The 22,409-nt window shown below is 42.3% G+C and overlaps 6 protein-coding genes across 6 annotated transcripts; 3 read left to right on the top strand and 3 right to left on the bottom strand.

The window, feature by feature from the left end:
- Positions 1–385: 385 nt before the first annotated feature.
- HO173_000487 (uncharacterized protein) lies at positions 386–2,265 on the top strand (the record flags this gene model as incomplete). Its single annotated transcript, XM_037302436.1, has 4 exons — positions 386–687; positions 882–957; positions 1,016–1,164; positions 1,215–2,265. The coding sequence occupies 4 exons, from the start codon at positions 386–388 to the stop codon at positions 2,263–2,265; spliced, it is 1,578 nt and encodes a 525-aa protein (XP_037171015.1).
- A 393-nt stretch (positions 2,266–2,658) lies between these two features.
- HO173_000486 (uncharacterized protein) lies at positions 2,659–4,066 on the top strand (the record flags this gene model as incomplete). The annotated part of the gene is made up of 2 exons (XM_037302435.1): positions 2,659–3,386; positions 3,535–4,066. 2 exons carry the CDS (start codon positions 2,659–2,661, stop codon positions 4,064–4,066), a joined length of 1,260 nt encoding a protein of 419 aa, XP_037171014.1.
- Positions 4,067–4,321: 255 nt separating this feature from the next.
- Positions 4,322–5,026, bottom strand: HO173_000485 (uncharacterized protein; the record flags this gene model as incomplete). The annotated part of the gene is made up of 3 exons (XM_037302434.1): positions 4,322–4,383; positions 4,448–4,536; positions 4,734–5,026. The coding sequence occupies 3 exons, from the start codon at positions 5,024–5,026 to the stop codon at positions 4,322–4,324; spliced, it is 444 nt and encodes a 147-aa protein (XP_037171013.1).
- Positions 5,027–5,597: 571 nt separating this feature from the next.
- On the bottom strand, positions 5,598–7,041 carry HO173_000484 (uncharacterized protein; the record flags this gene model as incomplete). The annotated part of the gene is made up of 3 exons (XM_037302433.1): positions 5,598–5,874; positions 5,924–6,428; positions 6,480–7,041. The coding sequence occupies 3 exons, from the start codon at positions 7,039–7,041 to the stop codon at positions 5,598–5,600; spliced, it is 1,344 nt and encodes a 447-aa protein (XP_037171012.1).
- A 1,386-nt stretch (positions 7,042–8,427) lies between these two features.
- Positions 8,428–10,021, top strand: HO173_000483 (uncharacterized protein; the record flags this gene model as incomplete). Its single annotated transcript, XM_037302432.1, has 2 exons — positions 8,428–8,936; positions 8,989–10,021. The coding sequence occupies 2 exons, from the start codon at positions 8,428–8,430 to the stop codon at positions 10,019–10,021; spliced, it is 1,542 nt and encodes a 513-aa protein (XP_037171011.1).
- Positions 10,022–10,991: 970 nt separating this feature from the next.
- On the bottom strand, positions 10,992–14,397 carry HO173_000482 (uncharacterized protein; the record flags this gene model as incomplete). Its single annotated transcript, XM_037302431.1, has 2 exons — positions 10,992–13,468; positions 13,530–14,397. The coding sequence occupies 2 exons, from the start codon at positions 14,395–14,397 to the stop codon at positions 10,992–10,994; spliced, it is 3,345 nt and encodes a 1,114-aa protein (XP_037171010.1).
- Between the last annotated feature and the right edge of the window lie 8,012 nt (positions 14,398–22,409).

The following is a 22,409-nucleotide window of genomic DNA, read 5'->3' as shown; positions in this document are numbered from 1 at the left end:
GGATCCCACGATTGATCCTCACTTTCAAATCAGTCAGTAATGTTCCTGGTAGATGTTGTGCAGGTGTCTACCTTGTTTCGTTGGTCACTGCGTCTTCTTCACACCCATCTTTGGTGAAACCTCAATTGTACTTTGCAGCATTAGCTGATATTAAATACAATTTCTCGAGAATCGAAAGCTGCGACACTAGTAGGAGGGACCAATATATGGAGAGCGCAATGTTTTGGTTGCGACTGCAGGTTGCTTGCAAATGTGACGCGCCAAGTTTATCCCCGAGGTGCTCTTATACCCGAGCTTAGAAATTCACCTCACGTTATTCATCTTGGATTTGTATCACTATGTGAGAGCATTCGTTCTCAAAGATAAAGACTAGGCGCAGCTCAAGATGGCCGCATTAATCTATCCTGACTACCCTCCGACTCTGACATCAGAGCAATCGGACTACATTGTCTCCAATATCAAGGACTGGTCAATTCTCAGTGGCTTGGCTGTGCGGCCCTCTTCATCTTTTGTGTCGGAAAAGATAGATCCTTCACGATCTCTCGCAGTAACCGCACCTGTCACTCTGTTTCCTAGCCTCTTTCCTAGAGAGTGCTTTGAGGAAGCTCGGGCAATCCAGACTGCATATAATGAGCTGTATGCGTGTATTGCGAATGATGAAGAATGGCTAGGAGAAGTCGTGAAGGAGTATGCGTGCATTTTCTACCTCGTCAATACCTACGAAAATTTCCGTTGCTCTGACCATGCTCAGAACATAATATGTTTTAATTGGCAGGGAAGGGGGTTTTGTCTAATCAGCTGCTACCTTGTTTCTCGGAAATCTACACAAATTTATCTGGGGAGTATATGGATTTTACTGTTTCCTAATTGTGTGTTTGCAGATTAGCCGAAGTAGATGATTTCATCTCAAATCTATGGAATGTCCATCAAGCAGTGAAGAAGGAGGGCTATGTGCAGGTACTTCAGATTTATTCACTACCTCTTCGAGGTGCACATGTACTGAGTCAGCGCAAAGGACCTCTCTCTGGGTATCTTTCGTTCAGATTACATGGTTCACAAGGATCCATCAAACCAAGAGGCCAAGCCCGAGATCAAGCAAGTCGAGTTCAACACAATTGCGTCTTCTTTCGGAGGTCTCTCCGCTAAAGTCTCGGCTCTTCACAAGTACGTTCTTATGTATCTGCTGCCATCTGCGATCCTGATGATTACATTAGGCACCTCCTTTCCATCTCCGCCTACCCACCCACTATTCCACCACTCATATCTGATTCCTCGCTCCCTCCCAACCCATCCATCGCATCACTATCCCGCGGCATCGCCACTGCCCATAAAGCATATGGCCGCCCCAAAACCAGCTCTCAGTTGCCCCTTTGCACCCTCTTCATCGTTCAAGATCTCGAAAACAACGCATTTGACCAACACGCTTTGGCTACCAATCTTCTTACAGACCATAGTGTCCTCACCTTCCGCCTTCCTTTCTCTACCGTACTCGCCCATACAAGTATACCATCCGACTCGCCATCTCAACCTCTAATCTACACACCACCACACTCCCCAAGTACCCCTTACGAAGTAACGACCCTGTACTTCCGCGCCGGCTACTCGCCCGCCGAATACACCTCCCCAAACTCATGGAATGCACGCCTCCATCTCGAGCGATCAGCAGCCATCAAATGCCCCTCCATTCTGACACACTTGGCGGGGTCAAAAAAAATCCAACAGATCCTGGCCACACCATCCTCGCCTCACTTATCCCGCTTCTTGTCATCTACGGCATCCGCGGCATACATAGACCGCATACAGGTCACCTTCGCTGCCATCTTCCCTCTTGATGATACGGCAGAAGGTAAACACGCGATCGAAATCGCTACTGATCCCGAGAGGATTAGAGGTTACGTTCTGAAACCGCAGAGAGAGGGCGGCGGTAACAACATTTACGGATTGAAGATACCGCCCTTCATCAAATCCTTGGGTGATGACAGCAAGAAATACCGAGGCCATATCCTTATGGAATTGATTGAGCCGCCTGCGCTACGGAACGGGGTCTTCAGGAATGGGGAGGTCACGATGGGTGAGGTGATTGGAGAGCTAGGAGTGTATGGAGTTTGCCTTTGGAGACATGGCCGCGATGAGAAGGGAGAGCGAGAGATACTGGAGAACTGGGAGGCAGGACATCTGTTGAGGACGAAAGGCCGGGAAAGCGAGGAGGGCGGTGTAGCAGCTGGATTTGGTGCAGTTGATAGCGTTTGCTTGATAGACGTATGATCGCAATGGCGTTCTCCTCTCATCACCAAATGAACATGGCTAAACCTAAAATGACCCGAGCATGATGCATACACATACTCTATGCTCTTGCAGCTAGACACGCAAATTCACACCATATCTCTCTCGGGGTAGCAATTTAAGAAGGCCAGGCCAGGCCATAATGCATTGCCGTCCTCTCCATAGAAAAGCAGTCGTTCATCGTCAAATTTTTGAGGATCTGTAGAATGTACCCTTGCGACTGCATGGAAATCCGATATCTAGCCGTGCTGGCTTGGTACGCATGTTTTGCCGTAGCTACGGTCATCTTTACAGAAACCTTGTGCCAAAATTCTTCAATCTCGGAAAGTCAAGAATATAGGTGGAACTTGGGACCTCTCTATCCCTCCTCGAACAATGGCCTCGCAAAAACTCAAGCTCTCCGCAAAAGCCCATCTCCCGTTCAAAAGTAAGAACAAGGAAAAGCGGCAGTCCCTCCACATAAACAGAAAGAGAGCCACTGATAGCATCAAACGAGATGAACGGTTCCGCCGACGACGAGAAGAGGACAAAAATCCCACTTTACGAGAACAAAGGCTGAAGGAAAACGTGCCATTGACATTGGAGAGGAAAAGAGTGTGGGATGATGTGGATAGTGATGTTGGTGACGGGCTAGGAGTTTCTGTAAATATCGAGAGATTGAAGAGGAGAAAGGTCGAGGAGGAGCAGGCTGCTTTGGAAGAGGGGGAAGAAGAAGAAGGAGAAGAAAGGTCCGAAGGCGAAGATGAAGAGAGGGATAGCATGATCGAGTCCGCCAGCGAAGACGAGGCAATAGAAATTGCGAAACATGCGAAGGCTCCGAAGAGAAGGACGCCTACAGAGCGTGCAACATCTCCCGTTCAATCCACGAGAAGCACGAACCTCGATTTCACACCTGAAGCTCTCGCAGCCAAATTTCCTACCCTGTTCTCCACCGACGCCCCTCCTGTCCCGAAGGTTTTGATCACGACATCTCTCAACTCGACTCTTCACAAAGAAGCCGACCACCTCACGTCTCTCTTCCCCCACTCAGTCTACATTCCCCGATCCTCACACCGGTACAGCCATAAGTTCTCGGTCAGAGAAATCTGTTCCTTCGCTACAAAGTACGTTTTACATCTCGTAACGTTTCCTTCCTATCTTGTACCGCAATCCGAGTTCTGAGACATGTTTCGAGATTTGCGTAAATACCTACCTTGTCTTACGGCTCCTTATCCGTTTCAAAGAAGCAGCACTGACTTGCAGAACTTGAAGCCGCAAATATACGGCTGTTATCGTACTCAAGGAAGATTTGAAAAGGCCGACGGGCTTAACAGTCGTACATTTACCCCACGGGCCTACCTTCCATTTTACCATATCGAACTGGATTGAAGGGAAGCGTCTGCCCGGCCACGGAAATGCTACAGATCACACGCCCGAGCTCATACTCAACGGTTTTTCTACGCCTTTAGGGTTACTGGTGGCGCATTTGATGAGAACATTGTTCCCAGCTCAGCCTGAGCTGCAAGGGAGGCAGGTGGTCACGCTACACAACCAGCGTGATTACATCTTCGTGCGCAGGCATCGCTACGTTTTCAGGGACAAGCGAAAGACGGAGAAAAGTGTCGTGGGCGCAGACGGAAAGGAAGTGAAAGGCGCGGAGGAAATTAGGGCCGGATTGCAAGAGCTTGGGCCAAGGTTTACGCTCAAGCTGAGGCGAGTTGACAAGGGAATACAGAGGGCTAGCGGGCAGGAGTGGGAATGGCAGGGTGGAATGGAGAAGCAAAGGACCAGGTTTCAGCTATGATGTGTGCATATCAGAGATACCCAATCAATCAATCCCGCATTCATGCAAGCTTGCAATCCCAGGCCCACAAGAGTAGAAAGTACAATGTTTCGTTTCTCCTGGGCGATGAACAATACCGATCCCAGGGGTATAAATACAATTGTCCCCAAAGCACCCCGATGGACACACGCCAACGATGAGTACATAGAGCTGATAATGTATTCCAGCGCCCATAATCTTTACACCCCATCACACACTCCCCGCCCTGAACACCACCTACTCGCCCTCAATCTGTCCCTCAGCCCTCGGATCCCTACGGTCCAGGATTTCAAAATTCCCTAAAAATTGCCGTCAGCACGTCCCACCGCGTTGCGCAAAGCCGGAAGAAAAAAAAACGCTCACTCTGCACGATACTCAACGCGCTGGAGGCGATCCCATCCTTGTTTTGGAACTTGTTCATGCTGCAGTCGCCTTCGACGTATACGAGGGAGCTGTGCGGAAGCAAAGGGTCAGCAAACGAGTCGCATCATTCGTCCCCAAAGACTGCATTCGACATGCCATCAATGAAAGCATCGTCCCCGTTCAATCGCAGTCCCCAACGCTCCCAAATCCACCTCCCAGCCCCGCCCTCCCTACCACACCCACGCACGAAAAGAAGGAAAAAAGGTAAAAGAAAATCCCCACCCACCCCTTCCCCAACGCCATCAAGTGGTCCCTCGCCCCGCCCTCGGGCAAGAACGACGCGACCTTCCACCAACTCGTCTGCCTGTTGTCTTTGGGCCCGTGGTTCGTCGCCAGCGCGTACCTGAGCATGTCCTGCCCCCCGCTCGTCGCGACGATTTCCGGGGCGTCGGCGAGACGGCCGACGATGATCATGCGGGCGAGGCGGGAGGCGGGGGAGGTCGAGAAAGGGCGGCGGGCGGTTTGGAGGCGGAGGAGGGTGGAGGAGGAGGTGGGGCGGAGGGAGGTCAGGAATGACATCTTGGGTTGTGAGTTATGGTAAGTTTGGATGGCGCTGGGTTGGTTGGGAGTCGAGTTGTTTGGAAGTTTGGGCGGGGCGATATGCTGGATGTAAATTTGACGAGGTGGAATCAGCTTGGGAAAGTCGCGACAGATTAAAGGAGGCTAGCCGCAAGTCAGGCTTCGGCCAATCAGCTTCCAGTATTTCAGTCTACTGAAATATAGTCATATCGCAGCATTTCTGAGGATCAACATCCGCGGTCGAAGAGATGTATTTCACAATTGATGCATGATTAAATGTGCTATGTGCTATATGCTGAAATCAACGCTATTCCAGATGCAATGTCGCCGACTGACCAGACTCCGCAGCCTCCCAGAGACGCCAGAATCCAAAATAGAGATCATGGGAATGGTAGGTAGATGCGACCAAATCCACAATGCCCATCGCTTCCATGTTCGAGCCCGAACAGGTCTTTGTGATGTGTGTAGTGTAGATGTATAAGCTCCCAGTGCCTTTATGCATGGTCCATCCGCCTGAACGGTCACCATACGAAATCCAGACTAAGCACGATCCGTGCTTGCAATTGAGTCACTATGATGATTGCCACTGTTGTGGAGATCTGTTCGAGTTTGCTTCATAGCGACGATTGGGCGCTGACAGGTGGGCATCAACAAGGAACTTTGTGAGCCATGAATGCGGGAACTTTGTGGAAGGACCCTTCTCGTCCATAGAATCTGTTGAGGTGCTTAGAGCGTCGCCGGCTCTGGGCCCGTTTTCGTTGATCGTCGAGAGTCGGCCAAAGCCCCTCTGTTGTTCGACTGGGGATAGAGTCGCAGTTGATGCGGTGGTAGAATCTCCTTTGCTGTGTCTGATGGTGTTAGTATCAGGAAGAGTAAAGGGGCCGTGTTCAAACTCACAAAGAAAGCATCGACATCCGGAACAATCGGTCCTTGAAGAAGCTTCGTGTTCTACTGCCAAAAGAGCCGGTCTTGCTGCTTGTTGGCAGGATTGTACGGCGAGCAGGTTGGCGGTGTAGACCAGGAAACACTCGTCCAAATCCAAGCTTGAGGAGCCATTTGCGGTACAGAGTCTGTGCGTCTTGACCCAATCCGAAGAACAGAAACACTCCATATCCAAGAGCAATTTGAATCCAGCGGTCGTAGTACACCTCACCACCAGTAGGTATCAGCATGATGTCCTGCCATTGTGGACTATGAATCAAGTCCCAGCTGTATGGGAGCAGAGGAGGCTCGGCCGAGTTGAAGAAGAGGTTATAGAACTGAAGCGGGATAAAGGTGACTATGAGTGCCATTGACAGGAGAAAAAGGCGTAAGAACCGATTCTTTGTCAAATTGGAATTCGACGATACGAGGATTTCTGAGAAGTCTTTGCGGTATCTGCGCATTCGGACGATGACCAGGACTGGTGAAGTTTAGCTCAACAAGCACCCTATGGGACGGAGTATACACATACCACTGTAGTAAGCATCTACAAGACAGATAATCGGAGGCCAGATGAACACTAAGACTAGCTTGGGCCAACTGTTGTCGAAGGAAGACGTACATCCAGATATTGCGTAGATGTAGTATCTGTTTGGCTGGACGATGTAGTGAATGAGCATGACGTATACGGATCCTCCATAGCAGAACAGACAATTGGTAATGGTCTGTCTGCGGCGTTGTTCCTTGCTTAGGGATAGAATTGTCTGCTCAGGATCCAGGGCCTTTGCTAGATTGCGCATGATGCACGCCATGGAGCCAACGACACCAAAATTGATAGCCATCTGGAGTTTGATCTCGATGTCGCAGAGAATCTGACCATGCCACCAATGCTGTATGTCGTCTGTTGGCCAGATGAGCGGATTGATGAAGTTCATGAGGTTGGAGATGATGACCCAAAACACCAGGCTTGATGCTGCTAGATTGCGATTCCTGATATGCCAGACAAATGGAGGAACATCGATGATGAGCGCTATCAATGACAATATAGGGACTGCGACCGCATTAGGCGTGACTGGAAAGGTTGATTCGTCCATCGTAAGTGATGTGCGAAGACGATACTGGAGTGAGGTTTGCAGTAAAGTAGTTATGTTGATGGGATAGAGTAGGTTGTGTTGATGTTAAGAAAGAAGTGAGGCCTGCCCGAGTGGTGAGCCAGACCAGCTGCGCTTCCTTGGCCAGCAAGAAGCAGATGGCGAGGAGTCTTACGCTGCTCTAGCTAATGCGTAAGATGTACTGAGTTGAGGCGGAGGCAAGAGAGCTTGTCTGAATGGCTCGCTTCAAGGCAAAGTAGATATAGAGTTGTCTGCTTGGGAGGTAGCTATCCGGAAAAAAATATGTTTGACGATGTAACGAAATGGTGTAAGATGTAGAAAGGTCAAGACCGGGGTACAAGGCAGATGTATTTGCAATGCGGACCTATGAGTTTTCGAAAAGATATAAGTAGAGCCTCGTGAGGAAGCAAGTTCACTGCGTCAATAGAATAACGTTGGATGCCAATAGCCGTGCCGGGTTTTTTTTTTCGCAAATGCAAAAAACTCAAAAGGGAAGTTGTGGTTACTACTAGAATGCCAATAGCTTATTGACAGAGAACTGAGGAAATGAGATGTGAAGCAGACCTTGGTGGTTGTCTCGAAGCAATCGTGGTCTGTTGTTCCCTTTTTGGGTGTCAATAGGCAAGACATTGACATGAACGCCAATAAAAAAAGGCCGACGAAAGCAGAGAGACGGCGGGAGTTCTTCTCCTCTTTTTCCGTTACTACGAAGAGGAAGCAGCAAAGTCATCGCACGAGGCCCGATTTTGCCCAGCAAAAAGTCTTATGCAAGCGACATGAAGATTCATGGTGGATGAGCCCCGGCTGCCTCGGATACGCTTCAACTTTGCTGCAGCGAACGAAACGACAACCCTTGGCTGATGGTAGGAACAAGGCATTGTGTCTATGCTTTGATCGTCCGGTCCTTGATGATGAAGCTGGGAGAAACGGTTGAGGTATGGATGGAAATTGGAAAAGGTTTGAGTCTCTCGAGGGTCGGTGCTGGCCTGGAACAAAGGTGGTGCCAATTGCCATTTAATTCACCACTCGGGCAACCTTCCAACGGCAAAAGGGTCATACCTAGCTGAACATAAAGTACGTTCAGTCATCAGTGCCAGATTGCCAACATTGGTTCCTGAGCTTCTTGGCTTCAACTTCGATCGTAGAGTACATAGCCGCGCAGCAGCGGAAGGAGCCGCCAGACACGCGGGAAGTTTCCTGTTTTGTCGCAGGTACTACTACTCTAGTACCTACCGTACTAGTACCAACTACCAACTCTACCAATATACATGTCGTCACCGAAATGTTTCATCTTAAAAGAGCATTCCACGGCTCCTTTTTCGCAAGGAGTTGATCATGTGAATTCTTTGCCCATTTGGCTGCCAAGCCATGCGTGCGGCCGTATCCGCTCAGCAATCCAATTTCAGACTGCAGCTGCCCATCATCCACAACACCATATCACTCACAGCCCAACGGGACCACAATATGGAACGTGACCGGACAATGAGTCCTTCGAATGACACCCCAACACCCATGGCGAAGAACACAGCGCGACAAAGCGATTCTCCTATTCGCAGTCGGCTGTTAGGACGCGCTTCGACCATCGCGGATATATCGAGTCCTCTAAGACATCGTCGAAGCTCCAACTTCTCGGATTCCGTCGAGAGCACACGAAAATCCATCAAATCGTCCACGGAAAGTCTCTTACTGCCGACAGCGACGAGTCCAGAGCTGGAAACAAACCATGAACCCTCTCATTGGCACTCTGTGCCGCTCGCTCTGGCGCTGCTCCCGGCCGTAGGTGGGCTGTTCTTTCACAATGGAAGCGCTGTGGTAACAGATTTGACCTTGCTGGGTCTGGCGGCGGTGTTTTTGAATTGGTCTGTAAGACTACCTTGGTGAGCTTCAGTCCAACACATTTCCTTGCTATCTAAACTTACACCGAGGCAGGCACTGGTACATTTCAGCGCAGTCCGTCCAACTCAGTGACCAGCTACCTACTAATGATGACTACATTTCCGACACCATTATCGAAGAGGGCAGTGAAGAGGAGGAACAACATAGTCCACCTGTCTCACCGCTAGACGGAGCCAATGATCCTAATCCAAAGCCCGCACAACCTTGTCCGTCTCAAAGCTCCGCAACAAGCGAGCTTCGGATCCATGAGCTTCTTGCACTCTTAATGTGCTTCCTTTTCCCAGCAGGCGGTGCATGGCTCCTCCACCACATCCGTGGCCAGCTTACCCGCCCATCAGAAGGCCTCGTCTCGAATTACAATCTCACGATCTTCCTTCTAGCCGCCGAATTGCGGCCCCTCTCCCACCTCATCAAACTCGTCCAAGCGCGAACCCTACATCTGCAACGAAACGTCAATACCAATGCCTACTCCACTACCTCCAGAAACATGTCTTCCGCTACGATTGATGGCCTACAAGACCGTCTTGCGGAATTGGAAAGGCACATCGCCGACACCAACACTAATGGCACGAACGGCACTGCCACTAAGTCGCCAACCCCAGATCTAGTCACTCAAGTCCGCAAAACCCTCCAGCCCGACCTTGACGCCCTCAACCGCGCCGTCCGCCGCTACGAAAAACGTGCCACCCTCCTCTCCCTCCAAACCGAGTCCCGCCTCCAGGATCTCGAAAAGCGCCTAGGTGACGCGATAACTCTTGCTGCAGCCGCAGAACGCAGCTCACAGTCTTCTCGCCAACGGAGAGGAAGCGGTGTCGGTCTGGTGTTCGATTTGTTCGATGATATGGCGGCAGTGGCGTCGTTGCCGATACAGATTTGCTGGACGGTAGTGACTTTGCCCTGGAGAGCCGTTGCATCACTCATGGGATCAGTGGCGGCAGGGGCGGAAGGTTGGGTAGGGAAGAAAGTTAAGAGGGAGATGAGGACTGCGGGCGTTGTTGAAAAAAGAGTAGGCAGTGGGATTGAGAAGAGGAGGTTGCAGGGGAGAGCGGGGAAGAAGCTGATGTGACTTGTATTACCAAAAGGAGTTGGCCAGGGGCCGTGGATGAAAAGAATCTTTCATGCTGGCAGCATAGAGAAAAGCAACGGGTGGTGCTACTGCAAGGGACATTTAACGAAAAGCCTACGGGGGAAAGTCCTGAGGATGGGCAGGGCAATTACGTTGCTTTATGATTACATGTGTTACGGACACACCCTCTTACGACGAACTGTACCACTGTATACCATTGTACTTATAAAAAACATTAGATTATCAAAAATGCATAGTTAAACAACGTACTACTACCACTACTACTATAAAGCCATAGATGATGCTACTCCATCCACACGCGTGTCTACTGAACCCACTCTATGAAAAGACAACCACGTCATCCTCCCAAGTGCGCACATGGATATCAGATGCGCATGAAAACCCCTCCCCAAAACCGGCAGTGGATACGCTTAGATCGGAAGGTCCACTCTCCGCCCACTATCGATCCCCGACCCCGTTCCCAATCCCATCCCCAGCGTCTCATTCCCAATGTCGTGTGGCTATTGAAAGGAGAAAAAAGGGGAAAAAGGGGAGGGGGGAGTATCACGGACGGTGACGGCAGCAGTTCTGGACCGAGTATGCTGGTCCCTTTTTGACCTATGCTGTTAGGGGGAGGTGGGATTGGGTTAGTCAATCCGATCGCATCGTGTGTCCGTTGCTTGGGGAGGGTGGGAAGGGATACAACACAGATTGGTTGACGGTTTGGTTGATTATATCAAGTGTATGTGTATGTATCTTTGAATATGCTCATGAATATATGGTTCGCGACAACGCCCTCGCTCTGTATCCGGGCCTTTTGCTTCTTTACTATCCGAACGCCGGTGAACGAGTGGGTATATCCAACTGGTGAAACCAGAAAACAGAATCCAGACTCCGTAAACTCGAAATCAGAACCAAACTAAAAATATCAAGATCAAACGTGGAGCAATCTGGAAGGAACGTGACAGAGTCAGGCAAGACTTTTGTTCGCCTCCGCCTGCATCTTCCGCATCTGCTGCTGGTGCAGCTCCATCATACTGCTTTGTCTCATACCGCGGTCCATGACATTTTGTGTCACGGTCTGGTTGACCCTTTGCTCTTGCCTGCTGCTACTCTCACGCCGCTTCTCGGCTAGGAGATTCGCGCGGCGGGCTTCGATCTCTTGATCACGGTAGTGGGCTGTTTTTGATGCTTGAAGGCTGGCGCGCCATGCTGAAATGGTGGAGTCACGAGGCGTGGCTGAGGGACGCCTGAATAAGGGTTGCGGTGTTGAAGAGGGGCCGTTGCGGGAGTGGATGGGCGTAGTTGCGCCATTGTGGGAGTAGATTGGCGTGGTTGCACCTGAGCTTGGGCCGGAAGATGAGCGGTGCCATTGAGGAATAGAGTATGGATTCTGTTGGAGGAGGGTTTTCCGCTGCGAGAGGGAAATGTTGTCGTCTTCCTTCAGGCCGCGCAATGCTGGGTGCTGCTCTTGGGTAGTGCTCGATGCGCTGGTCCGCAGAAGGGATGTAGAAGATGGTCTGTTGTGAAGCATGCTGTCGCGTTGAGACATCAGGTGCGTCGAGGAGGGAGTAAAGCGAATTGGGAAGGAGGCTTCGACGCCTTCTTCTATTGGAGACTCGATCAGTGGTGAGCTCATTATGGGACTTGAGGTGCTGCGAAATCCGCGGGCAGAGGGGACGGATGATTGGGGAGAGCGGAATTTGGGGAGAGGTGGCCGATATTGTTCTCTGCGGCTTTGAGTGCTACTGAGGGATGTTTGCGACGGGGATCGTTCCATGCTGTTTGCTAGGGATTTCTGGGAGGGCGTTCTTTCCATAGCTTTTTCGCGGGTTAGTTGATGCACAGCTGGTTTGAGCTGTTGCGTATCCTGCTGTCTGTGGAACGGGTTCTTGGATTTGAAGTAGCCCGCGGGCCTCTCACCTAAATTGTGCGTTTTGACGGTCAGGATTGAAGCCGGTTCCGCGTTTTGTGGCGTCTGCTGCAAAGCGCGGATATCTACTGGTGCAACACGCTCGATTGGCTGCGACGCGTCTGGAGCTCGGGTTTTCGTAAACTTGAGCTCATCAATCTCTGGCAAATCCGCTCCATCTAGATGCTTCGCCCATTCATTAGTCCTATAGGCCGTCACCAATCTTGAAGCGCCTCCGGGTAAATTCATACTGAGAAGATTATTTCTGGGTTCAGGTGCCTCTGACTCCGCTGCAATATTCGCTTCCAATTCCATGTTTGGCTCCTCGGCGGTCGATCGTGCGTCCGTGATACTGGCAATTTCAGAGTCTGGTAAAGCTACAGACTCTGGCCGGGGATCTATCGACCGATTGACGTGCTGGGCCTCCTTGGCTTGGCTATCGCCTGATGCCATTTTGTCTGCGCTCTGTCCTGGCGGTTTCTCTGCATCTTTTCCGAGATTTGCACTCCGGTCTGCTCCCTGCATCAGTGCTTGCATAGAGTCTTGCTTTCTGAGAATCTCAAAAGATGGCTTCTGATCTCTCACTAAAAGCGCTTCTTCCTCAGAGTCATTTTCCTCGGATACGTCATCAATAGTCGCGGCTACCGACGAGGCTCGGTCAACGTCGGGCTCTGGAATCATCAAGGCTTCCTCCGACGTGCTTGCAGCGATGAAGCTTCGTTGTGACTTTTTGGACAGCTGTCGTACGATAGACGTGCCTGATAATCTCTTGAGCCATCTGTCGGTCACGTGCTCCGAAGCAGCAGATGCGGCAACTGAAGAGCGTCCATCTTCGCTTCCAGAATCGGGATCCGGCGCTTTAAACGGCAGGTGTGTGATTTTTGGCTTCAGAGTAAGCTTCTGGTCTACCGACTTGAGTGCTGCAGCATTTCCGAGAGACGCCGAGGAGCAGAACGGTTGTGATGTACCAGTCTGAGACTCGTGGATGGAAAGCTCTCTGGATTCTCCTCTTGAGCGTGCCAAATGCTGACCAGTAGCAGAATGGGTAGGGGAAATTTCATCATCCTTGATGACGTGAATTGTGACTCTTTCACCTTTCTTTGGACTGTTTGGAGAAGCGTCCATTTCTTGCAGTTCAATGCCCTCAGAATCCGAGCGTCGGACATCTGAAGTTCCAACAAGGCTCAACGAGCCCTTTCGAATACTCAGCTCATCCGTTCCAATGCCAGAGTCCAGATGCTGAGGTTTGCTTCTTTCACGATCACCATAGGCAGCTTCCCACGAGCTTCGTTCTCGCTTGATACCATCCTCAACCCGCCTCCCATGCTCTTCATCAGCCACATTCCTCTCCTCGTCTCTTCTTCTTTGCTCTCTTGCCTTCTCTTCCTTTCGTCTCCTGACTATTTTCCAGACCTTCATTTGAGACATGACGCCCATCGCGCAGACAATGACAATCGCTCCAGTCTCGACTTGTATGCCGCGGGTGATAGGATATGGGCTGTCGTAGTGGAGAGGGAATATCTCATTGTTAATATCTGTGTTCGATCGTAAGGTTACTATTGTGACTCGGCTTGAAAGGGAAGGTCGGCAACCTACTCCAGATGTATAGCCAAAACTCCTTGAGACCTGCACGACTAAAGCAGTCAATGCCGAGGACGATTGCAGTAGCTCCAGCGAAAGATGTTGATCCGATCAAGCCGTATGGTCGAGTATAACGGCTGATATACAGAGCTGGGGCACCAACGGTCAAGCAGGAAATGAAAATAATCTTTCCAGTTGTGTTGGGAATCGTCCCTCCAGGTCTAAGAACCAAGAACCACATGCTAAAGCAGAAGCCGCCAAGAAAGCAGCTAATACCTTCCGTAACATCTTTGAATAGGAGGGAACCGCCTCCGGCTATCAAGCCAGTAACGCATGCAGCCACAACATAGGCGCCTTGGGCGGCATTGGAGACCGGGGTATGCATCACAAATTCGATCAGTATCGTGACTGCCAAGGCGAAAATGTAGGCAGTCGAGAGGAAGATGTGGAGCCATAGGGTCTTGATGCCGACAAGGGCATAGAGGGCGCCAGTGAGTATCAAGATGGGTCCTACAACAGCCAAGGCTGGCGTAATTTTCGGGTGTATGGGGAGCCCTTCGATCTTAGGCGTAGTGGTACCATTGACATTGAGTGAGCCTTTCACGATTGGCGTAGCCGTTATGAATGCCGTGGACCCCGATGCTGCGGCGTTGGTAGCTTTCACTGGGGTTCGCGAAGTGCTGCTCATTCCATCTGATAAGGCATTGGGCGTAGCTTCACTAGGCGAAGATGTTGTGGAGTGGGTTGTCGAAGCAGCCGCTGCATCTTTGGTGGGAGTGGTAGCTTCTCGTGGGAGCACTGCATATCGTTGAGCTGTGGTTGTAGGGCAGTCTTTAACCAAGAGTATGGCCGAGATGGCTAAGTAAAGCCATTTGGCTCGCATGGCGGCAGCTTTTAGGCGGAAGGTTTGGAAAGGCAGGATACAGCGATGTCTATGGCCCAAAGCTTCTTTTCATTTTGTCCATGGACGCAGCAGAGTAAGTGATGTTTGGTAATGACGCCGTGCCTTGCAGCATCTGTAGCAGCAGTTCTTATAGTCATCGGACGTGGACAATGAAAAGAAGCTCGAGAGCGATGAAGAGGTGTTCATCAGAGAGAAAGGTATGGTACGCAGAGGGAAAATAAAGTGAAGAATAGAACGAGATGCAACGGGTAGCCCAAGATCTGCAGTATAGGAAAATGACGCCCACAAAGGCTGGGCTACAGAAATGAAATCCATGTCCCGCATTGCAGGGGTGGATGTTGTAGTGTGTGGAGTGAAGAGGCTCTCGTCTTGCATGAGGCTATGAGAAGATGCCATCTCCTCCTAAAGGCTGATAGTAGTATGAGCGGACTCAGCGGTGAGCCGGGGTTGACTGATCGACTTGTCTTCTTGGGCTTGGTGGCACGGGAGCCATGAACACGTTTTCCCTCTTTGGATGTTTTTGGACTGTTTTTCCCTGGACCCCCTCGGACCCTACGCGGCTGGGGTTTGAGCAAGGAAATTTGATGCATTTGATGCTTTTGATGCTCTGCCTTTCATGCACTCGATGCAATCTCGGAAAGGTCGGAGATCACCCCACACCTTTAATTTCCAGAAACGCAGAGTCATCAACCTTTTGGTTGGCGACACGGTCTTGAGCGTGTCGCTGTGGTGCAAAGTAAGACCTTCCAATCGGTGACTTGGTCCAAATTACCGTAGATGGATAAAGAGTGTAGGTACCTAGGTATGCAAGCACAAGCACACAAGCACTAGCATCGTCATTGGAGGAAGCTGTGCTGTGCTGTCCAAACCCTGGAAAAAGACATTGCAATTACGCCAAGTGGAATGGCGTGTTCAGGGGCCTGGTTTTGGAGCTTACTACTCTTGTAGAGCTTTAATTTTAAAGAGATTCGATGAAGAAACGAAGGAATAGTAGTTATAAACGTGTTTTGCTATAAGATAACTATTTAATATCATATTTTCAAGTGGAGAAGAAATCGTAGAATAATACGCTCTTATTAGTTCGAGTACTTTTAAGTTAAATTAAGCCGTAGTCTTTAATTCTTAGATTAATATTAAATAGATTTCTTCTTAAGATATTATATTTACGAAATCGCTATAGAGTACTAGACGATAATAGCGAGATCGAATAGTAACGCGATATATCTTTAAAAGATCTTTATAAATAAGGTAATAAGAGTAACGTGCTCGATAAGCTTTACGTAAAGTAATCGTTGAATAGTAAAGGTCTAAGTAATCGATTTTTAAATATAAAAAAATAAGGCCTTAGAGGGCTTTCTAAAGACTTCGAATAAATCTAAATCGTTTAAAAATACGATATTCGATATTCGAGGTTCTATCGATCGTCTATTAATATTATAAGTAGAGTATCTTCTATTATTTAAAATAGATATATATAAGCCTTCTATAAGCCTTTCTATAAGCCTTTCTATAGGCCTTTCTATAAGCCTTTCTATAGGCCTTCCTATAGACCTTCCTATAGGCCTTTCTATAAGCCTTCCTATAGGCCTTTCTATAGACCTTTCTATAGGCCTTCCTATAAGCCTTTCTATAAGCCTTTCTATAAGCCTTTCTATAAGTCTTCTTAGTCTGAAATAGACGTATATATATAAGCCTCGCTATATTAATCGATTATCGAGTAGTTAATTTAGAAGATTAAGAAAAGAACTTATTAATCTATAGTCTCACTGTAGCAAAAAATTATATTTCTCTTTCTTTCCCTCTGTTAATGACTTTATTAATAACTTTATCAAAGACTTTAAAGTCTTTCGAAGAGATTTCTAAGAAGAAACGTTTAAAGATTGCACTTAATAAGTATAATTAAGCTCTTTTAGTCTATAAGAATAGCTTAGACTCTTAATAAAAGAAGTCTACTACTAAATTAATTATATTATATTATAAAGTTACTTCTTCTACTCTTAGACGATATATCGCTAATAGTTATTCTTATTAAAAATTAGCTAAAGATTAATAGCGATTAAATTCTATAGAGGAGAAAGCTTTAAAGATATAGATTTAATAAGTAGTAGAGTAAGATTAATCTTTTAAAGTTAATCTTATTTATTATATAGCTAGTAAAATACTAGTAGTAAAGAAAGATAAAGAAGAATTAGATATAAATTAAATAGCTAGTTTCATAAATCGTTATTTAGATCTATAGAGTTAATTTAATTAGTCTTTAAATAAAGAATATACTATAATTTATAATATAAGAAAGTTATTATAATGATTTCAGCTTATTAAGTTAGTAATTTAGAAGTATAATATTTAGATAAAAGATACGTATAATATAAATAAGAAAGAAACTACTCTTAATACTACTAGTAAAGTATAAGTTATATACTCTAAGTATAATATATATATATATATAGCTATTAGCCGAAAAGATATAATATAATATAAAATATTAATCTATTATATTATACTCTAATATAATATAAGTTATTAAGATTTATATAATTCTATATCTAATATAGTATAAGATCTTAACAAAATATTCCACGATATGATATATCTATAGTATTATATTATGAAATAGTATATATATAAGATATTTCGATTAAGATTTCTATATTTAGAAGTAGATATTCTAATTATTATTCTAATTAACGATTACGCTAAATTAATAAAGTATAGAATTAAATGCGATTATGTGAGGATGGTTCGGCTATCACTGGGCCATAGACTAAAAGGATCGGGGGTATCGCGCTTCATGGCCGATACGCCTTATTTGGCTCTATAAGAGCCTGCTATACCCCCGCTGTAGACTGTTAGAGCGATCACGCTCTTATAACTATCCCCCTTAAGGCTACGTCCTCGCGGCCCTAAAAAGAACTGATTCGAGGGCTTTGCCCTGATTAGCGGCCCCCGCAGAGCCGACTTGGGGCGCAGTGCGCCACTCTTGCCCGGTTGTCCGGGGACTTCTTGCCTCAGAGGTCCCTATGAGATATGAGATACGTTATAGGGACCCTTTCGGGGTATGTGCCTCGGTACTTGTGTACCGGGATTGCTTGCCTTAGAGGTCCCTATGGGATATGAGATACGTCATAGGGACCCTTTCGGGGTATATGCCTCGGTACTGGTGTACCGAGGTTCGGTTACCGAAAGCCTTAGGGTATGGAACTGTACCGCTCCTGGGAGCCGGTACCCGATAAATCTGGAACTTTTGCCCTCTGGAAAATGTTTTTCGCCCTGTACATGACGGGGTCGAACCCTCGAAATCGGGAAATCAGCGGATATACCCCGCAGTGGCTAGCCTTCCCGGGGTTAGCCAAGCCCCGGAATTTCAGCGCGATACAGTTGTGAGGATGGTTCGGCTACCACTGGGCCATAGGCCAAAAGGATCGGGGGTATCGCGCTTTATGGCCGATACGCCCTATTTGGCTCTATAAGAGCCTGCTATACCCCCGCTATAGACTGTTAGAGCGATCACGCCCTTACAGATTATATTTTATTACTTTATATATATAAAAGAAAGCGAGCTATATCTACTAGTAATAAGAAAAGCTTATTTTTCTCTAGTATTAGTCGCGCGAAATTCGCTAACACTTCGTAATTAAAGCCGTCGACGATGATTTTATACGCCTATTACATATTTTCGATATCGCTATCTAATATAAAATTATACGTATTATAGTTATAGCCTTTTTACTAAATCGTTAACTTAGAAAAGTTAATATATTTCTTAATATTCTCTCGAAAGTATCGCAGTTTAATATAATAAGCTATATTTCTTTAAGCTATCTTCTCGCGATATATAAAAAAAGATTAGATATAGAAAGTATATAAAAGTATATTTAATAATTCTAGAACGAATTAACGATACTTATAATAATAATTAGAATTAAGAATTAGATATACTCGAATAAGAGATAATTTTATATTACTTATATAATAATAATAGTAGTAATTAAGATTAAAATATTAACTTAAATAGCGTAGCTTTCGTAATAAATTTTTTATTATTATACGTTAGATTAATTATATATAAATAAAGATTTATAATTTTATCTTTTAGACGTAATTATATTTAATATTTTAAGATTTCTATAATAGCTCGATATTTATTAATTAGCGCGTTAATATTATTATATCTAAACTATAATAGCGCTTATTATTAAATTTTATATTACGCTCTTAAATAGCTTAAAAAATAAGATCTACTTAATTATTAGCGCGTATAATAGAATTATTCTTAATACTTATATTTTATTTAACTTCGATATTATCTATTTCCTCTTAATTTAAGCTTTTATCTTTATTTACGTATATAATAATTTACGCGATAAACGAAACTTTAAACTTCTTCGTAATTACGCTCGCGTACTTTTTTTATATAATATTATTAAAATATAAGTCTACTAGAACGATAAACTAAAACTAAAAACTACTTATTACTTATCTATTATATCTTATCTAATCTATTTAAAAACTTATTTCTATTATAATAACGATATATTAATATATTTAACTTTATACTTTTTAATAATTATAGTATAGTTAATAGCTAAAATATCAATTTTCTTTACTTTTTTAACTAGTTTCTCCTTAAACGTAAATATATTTATTCGCTATCGCGATCTCTTAATATTTTTATTTTAACTAAGCTTATTCTTCGTTTTTTATTTTAATTAAAAACTTAATCGTTATCTAATTAACCTATATTAAGACTCTTTAATATCGCTATCGTTATTAATATTTAATACTTATTATAATAAATTATTAAACTTAATCTCTTCTATTTTAATTATTATAAAAAGATAAATTAATAGATATATATAAAAGAATATAAAGGGCTTATACGAATATCTATAAATACTAAGCTATTCTTAATTTTAATTAAAGCTTATTTTACTAAAAAGTGCGTTAATTCTACTATAACGATATTATATCTTTTATAGTCTATATTCGCTAGTTAATCGCTAATAAACTACGCTCTTATAATTCTAATCTCTCTATCTTTTAAAGAAAAAGATTATTATTATTATAATATCGAGTTTATCTCTAAATTATATAATAAAAAATAAAGATAATATCGAGAGTCGCTATAGCGTCGATAATAAGTTTAAGAATTTCTTATTAATAAAAGATCTTACTATAAAAGAACATCTTATAATTATTAAGAGTCGAAAATTATTATCTTAAAATAAGAATAAGAATTAGCTATATTAAAGGCTTATAATCGCGAGCTTTATAATATTAGCTTATCGTCTATAACTAGCGAAGAGTCTATCTATATCGATTATTATCGCGTCTTTAGCGAATATATTAATTAAAATAAAAATACTTCGCTTTAAAAGAATATATTTTTATAAGAATATTAGTAAGAGAGAGTATCTACGCTAATTTCGCGAAGTCGAAATTAAGTTTCTTATAAGTTCTAAATATTTTATTATTAATTAATTAAGAATTATTTATTATATATAATTCTTAAAAGATAATCTTAATATCTAATAATATAAATATTATTAAATCTATAATCTAAGAGAATATAACTTTTAAATTCTTTAAGTAGTTTTTATTTAATTTAGTAGCGAATCTAGTAAATCGTTATCTTCTCGTCTATAAAAAAGTAAAAGAAGATTAAATAACGCTTCGATTAGAAGATATCTATTTTTAAGATTTATTTAAAGAAGCTAGAGGTCTATATAATTCTTATTTTCTAAGAAATATTAAGTTAATTTCTTCTTAGCTAAACTTAGATTAGAGCTTAAGAATAAGATTCTAAGTATTAATAGTATATCGAAATAATAAAAAAAAATTCTTATCTAGACTATTATATAGAAAAAGATTTTAAAATATATACGCTTCGATAACGATTTTTATTTGAAGTCTTTAAGAGGGTTCGCTAAGAATAAGTCTTTAAAGAATTAAATTTTGAAGTCTAAATTAATTTTAAATAACGGCGCTTATATAGCGCGTATTTAAGATAATAATATAAAGTATAAAATTAAATTCTTTAACTCTAATTATAAGAAGAATAGTTATTTTTATTATAATAAATAGAGTTATTAAATATCTAAGTATTTAGATCTCGATAAATTATCTATAGTCTATATCGATGTAGTATTAATAAAAAAAGATTAAATCTTATAATCGTCTTAGAAGCGAGATAAGAATAATAATTAATAGAGATAATTTCTTCTATTTTTATAAAGGAGTAAATAAAGCTTTAGAGTAAATAGAGGTAACTCGTTACTCTACTCGATACTAAAGCGTATATTAATTTAATTTTATAAAAGTTTATAATTTAATAAAATTTAAAATCTTATAATATTATTTTATTATAATTGAAAGCGCTAAGTAATTAAAGTATATATTACTATAGCGCGTATTAGCTAAATTATTAATTAGTAAATAATTAAAATTAAAATAAAAAGTATAATATACTCTTCTATATTATTAATTAAAAAGGTTTTAATATTATATTAAATATATTTAAGCTAAATTAATTATAAGTATTATTAAATTTAGCGATAAAGTAATAATAATTTAAAGTTAACGCTAATAAATTATAAATTAAAAAATTAATTAAATTTATTTAAATTATTAAATAGAAGCTAAATATATTTATAATTATATATATCGCGATAATATAAAGCGAATTAAAAAATAGATATAGTCTAAAGCTTTCTTAGAAGTTATTAGAGTTTAATAATATTTTTTTTAATAAAAAAATAGAGATCTTATTTACGCTTAAGTAGAGAGATTATATTATTAAGATTAAAAGCGATAAAAAGTCGCTATATAGTCTTTTATATAATCTATCTTAAACGAAGTTAGCGAAGCTATAACGCTATCTAAAGAACTTTCTTTAGAAAAATTAAATTTATTATTTGACTTTCTTAGTCGAAATATTAATTCTTTTTATTTCTAAAAAGAATAAAGAGGCTTTATTTTTATGTTAATTATCGAGGCCTAAACGCGATAACTATTAAAAATCGATACTTGTTATCTCTAATTATTAAGACTCTAAATCGCTTATATAAGATTTAAAGTCTTTATAAAGCTAAATCTTAAGAATATCTATTATTAAATTTAAATTAAAGAAGATAATAAGTAAAAAATAGCGTTTCGTAGTCGCTACGACTACTTCGAATATTTAATTATATCTTTTAAACTCGCTAATATATTAATAACTTTTTAAGTACGTATATATTAATAGAGCTCTTTATAAGTCTAATAAATATAATATATATAATATATTTAAATAATATTCTAATTTATAATATTAATTTAGCGAAGTATTAATAATATATTAAATAAGTACTTAAGCGTTTACGCTAGTTTTAACTATACGCTAATTTAAAGAAATATTAATTCTATATTAAATGAGTTAAGTTTCTAGAGTTTATTATATTTATCGAAGATATTATAATAAATTAAAAATATATCGCTATTATTAAAAAGTAGCTAAAATTAAAAAATTATTAAAATATATAAGTCTTTTTAGACTTTATTAATTTCTATTAATAATTTATCTATAACTATTTTAGTATAATAATATTATTTATTAACTTACTTAAAGAAAATAAAAATAATAAGAAATCTAAATTATTAGAGTAAATAGATAACGCTAAGCTAGCGTTTTAATAGCTTTAAAGTACTTTTATAATTACGCTATTTCTATATTACTATAATTTAAATTTAAAGTTATATCTTAAAATTAACGCTTTTAACTTTAATATAAAGATTATACTTTTATAATTAAATAAGAATAATTATTAATAATTAATAATATTCTAATTTAGAAAAATAATTTCTATAAAGTAAAACTATAAGATTTATAATTAAGAGCTATTTATTATTATAGCGTTTATAAAATAATAATATTACTATCTAGAAGATAATACGTTTTATATTAAGATTCTAATAAATTATAATAATCTTAAAGACTTTATAAAGTAGAAGAA

Source organism: Letharia columbiana (assembly GCF_014066305.1).
Source record: "Letharia columbiana isolate WasteWater2 chromosome Unknown Sc0000000_s0, whole genome shotgun sequence".
NCBI classification, from domain to species: domain Eukaryota; kingdom Fungi; phylum Ascomycota; class Lecanoromycetes; order Lecanorales; family Parmeliaceae; genus Letharia; species Letharia columbiana.
The sequence above is the reverse complement of the archived record's forward strand: the minus strand, read 5'-3'. Positions and strand labels throughout refer to the sequence as shown.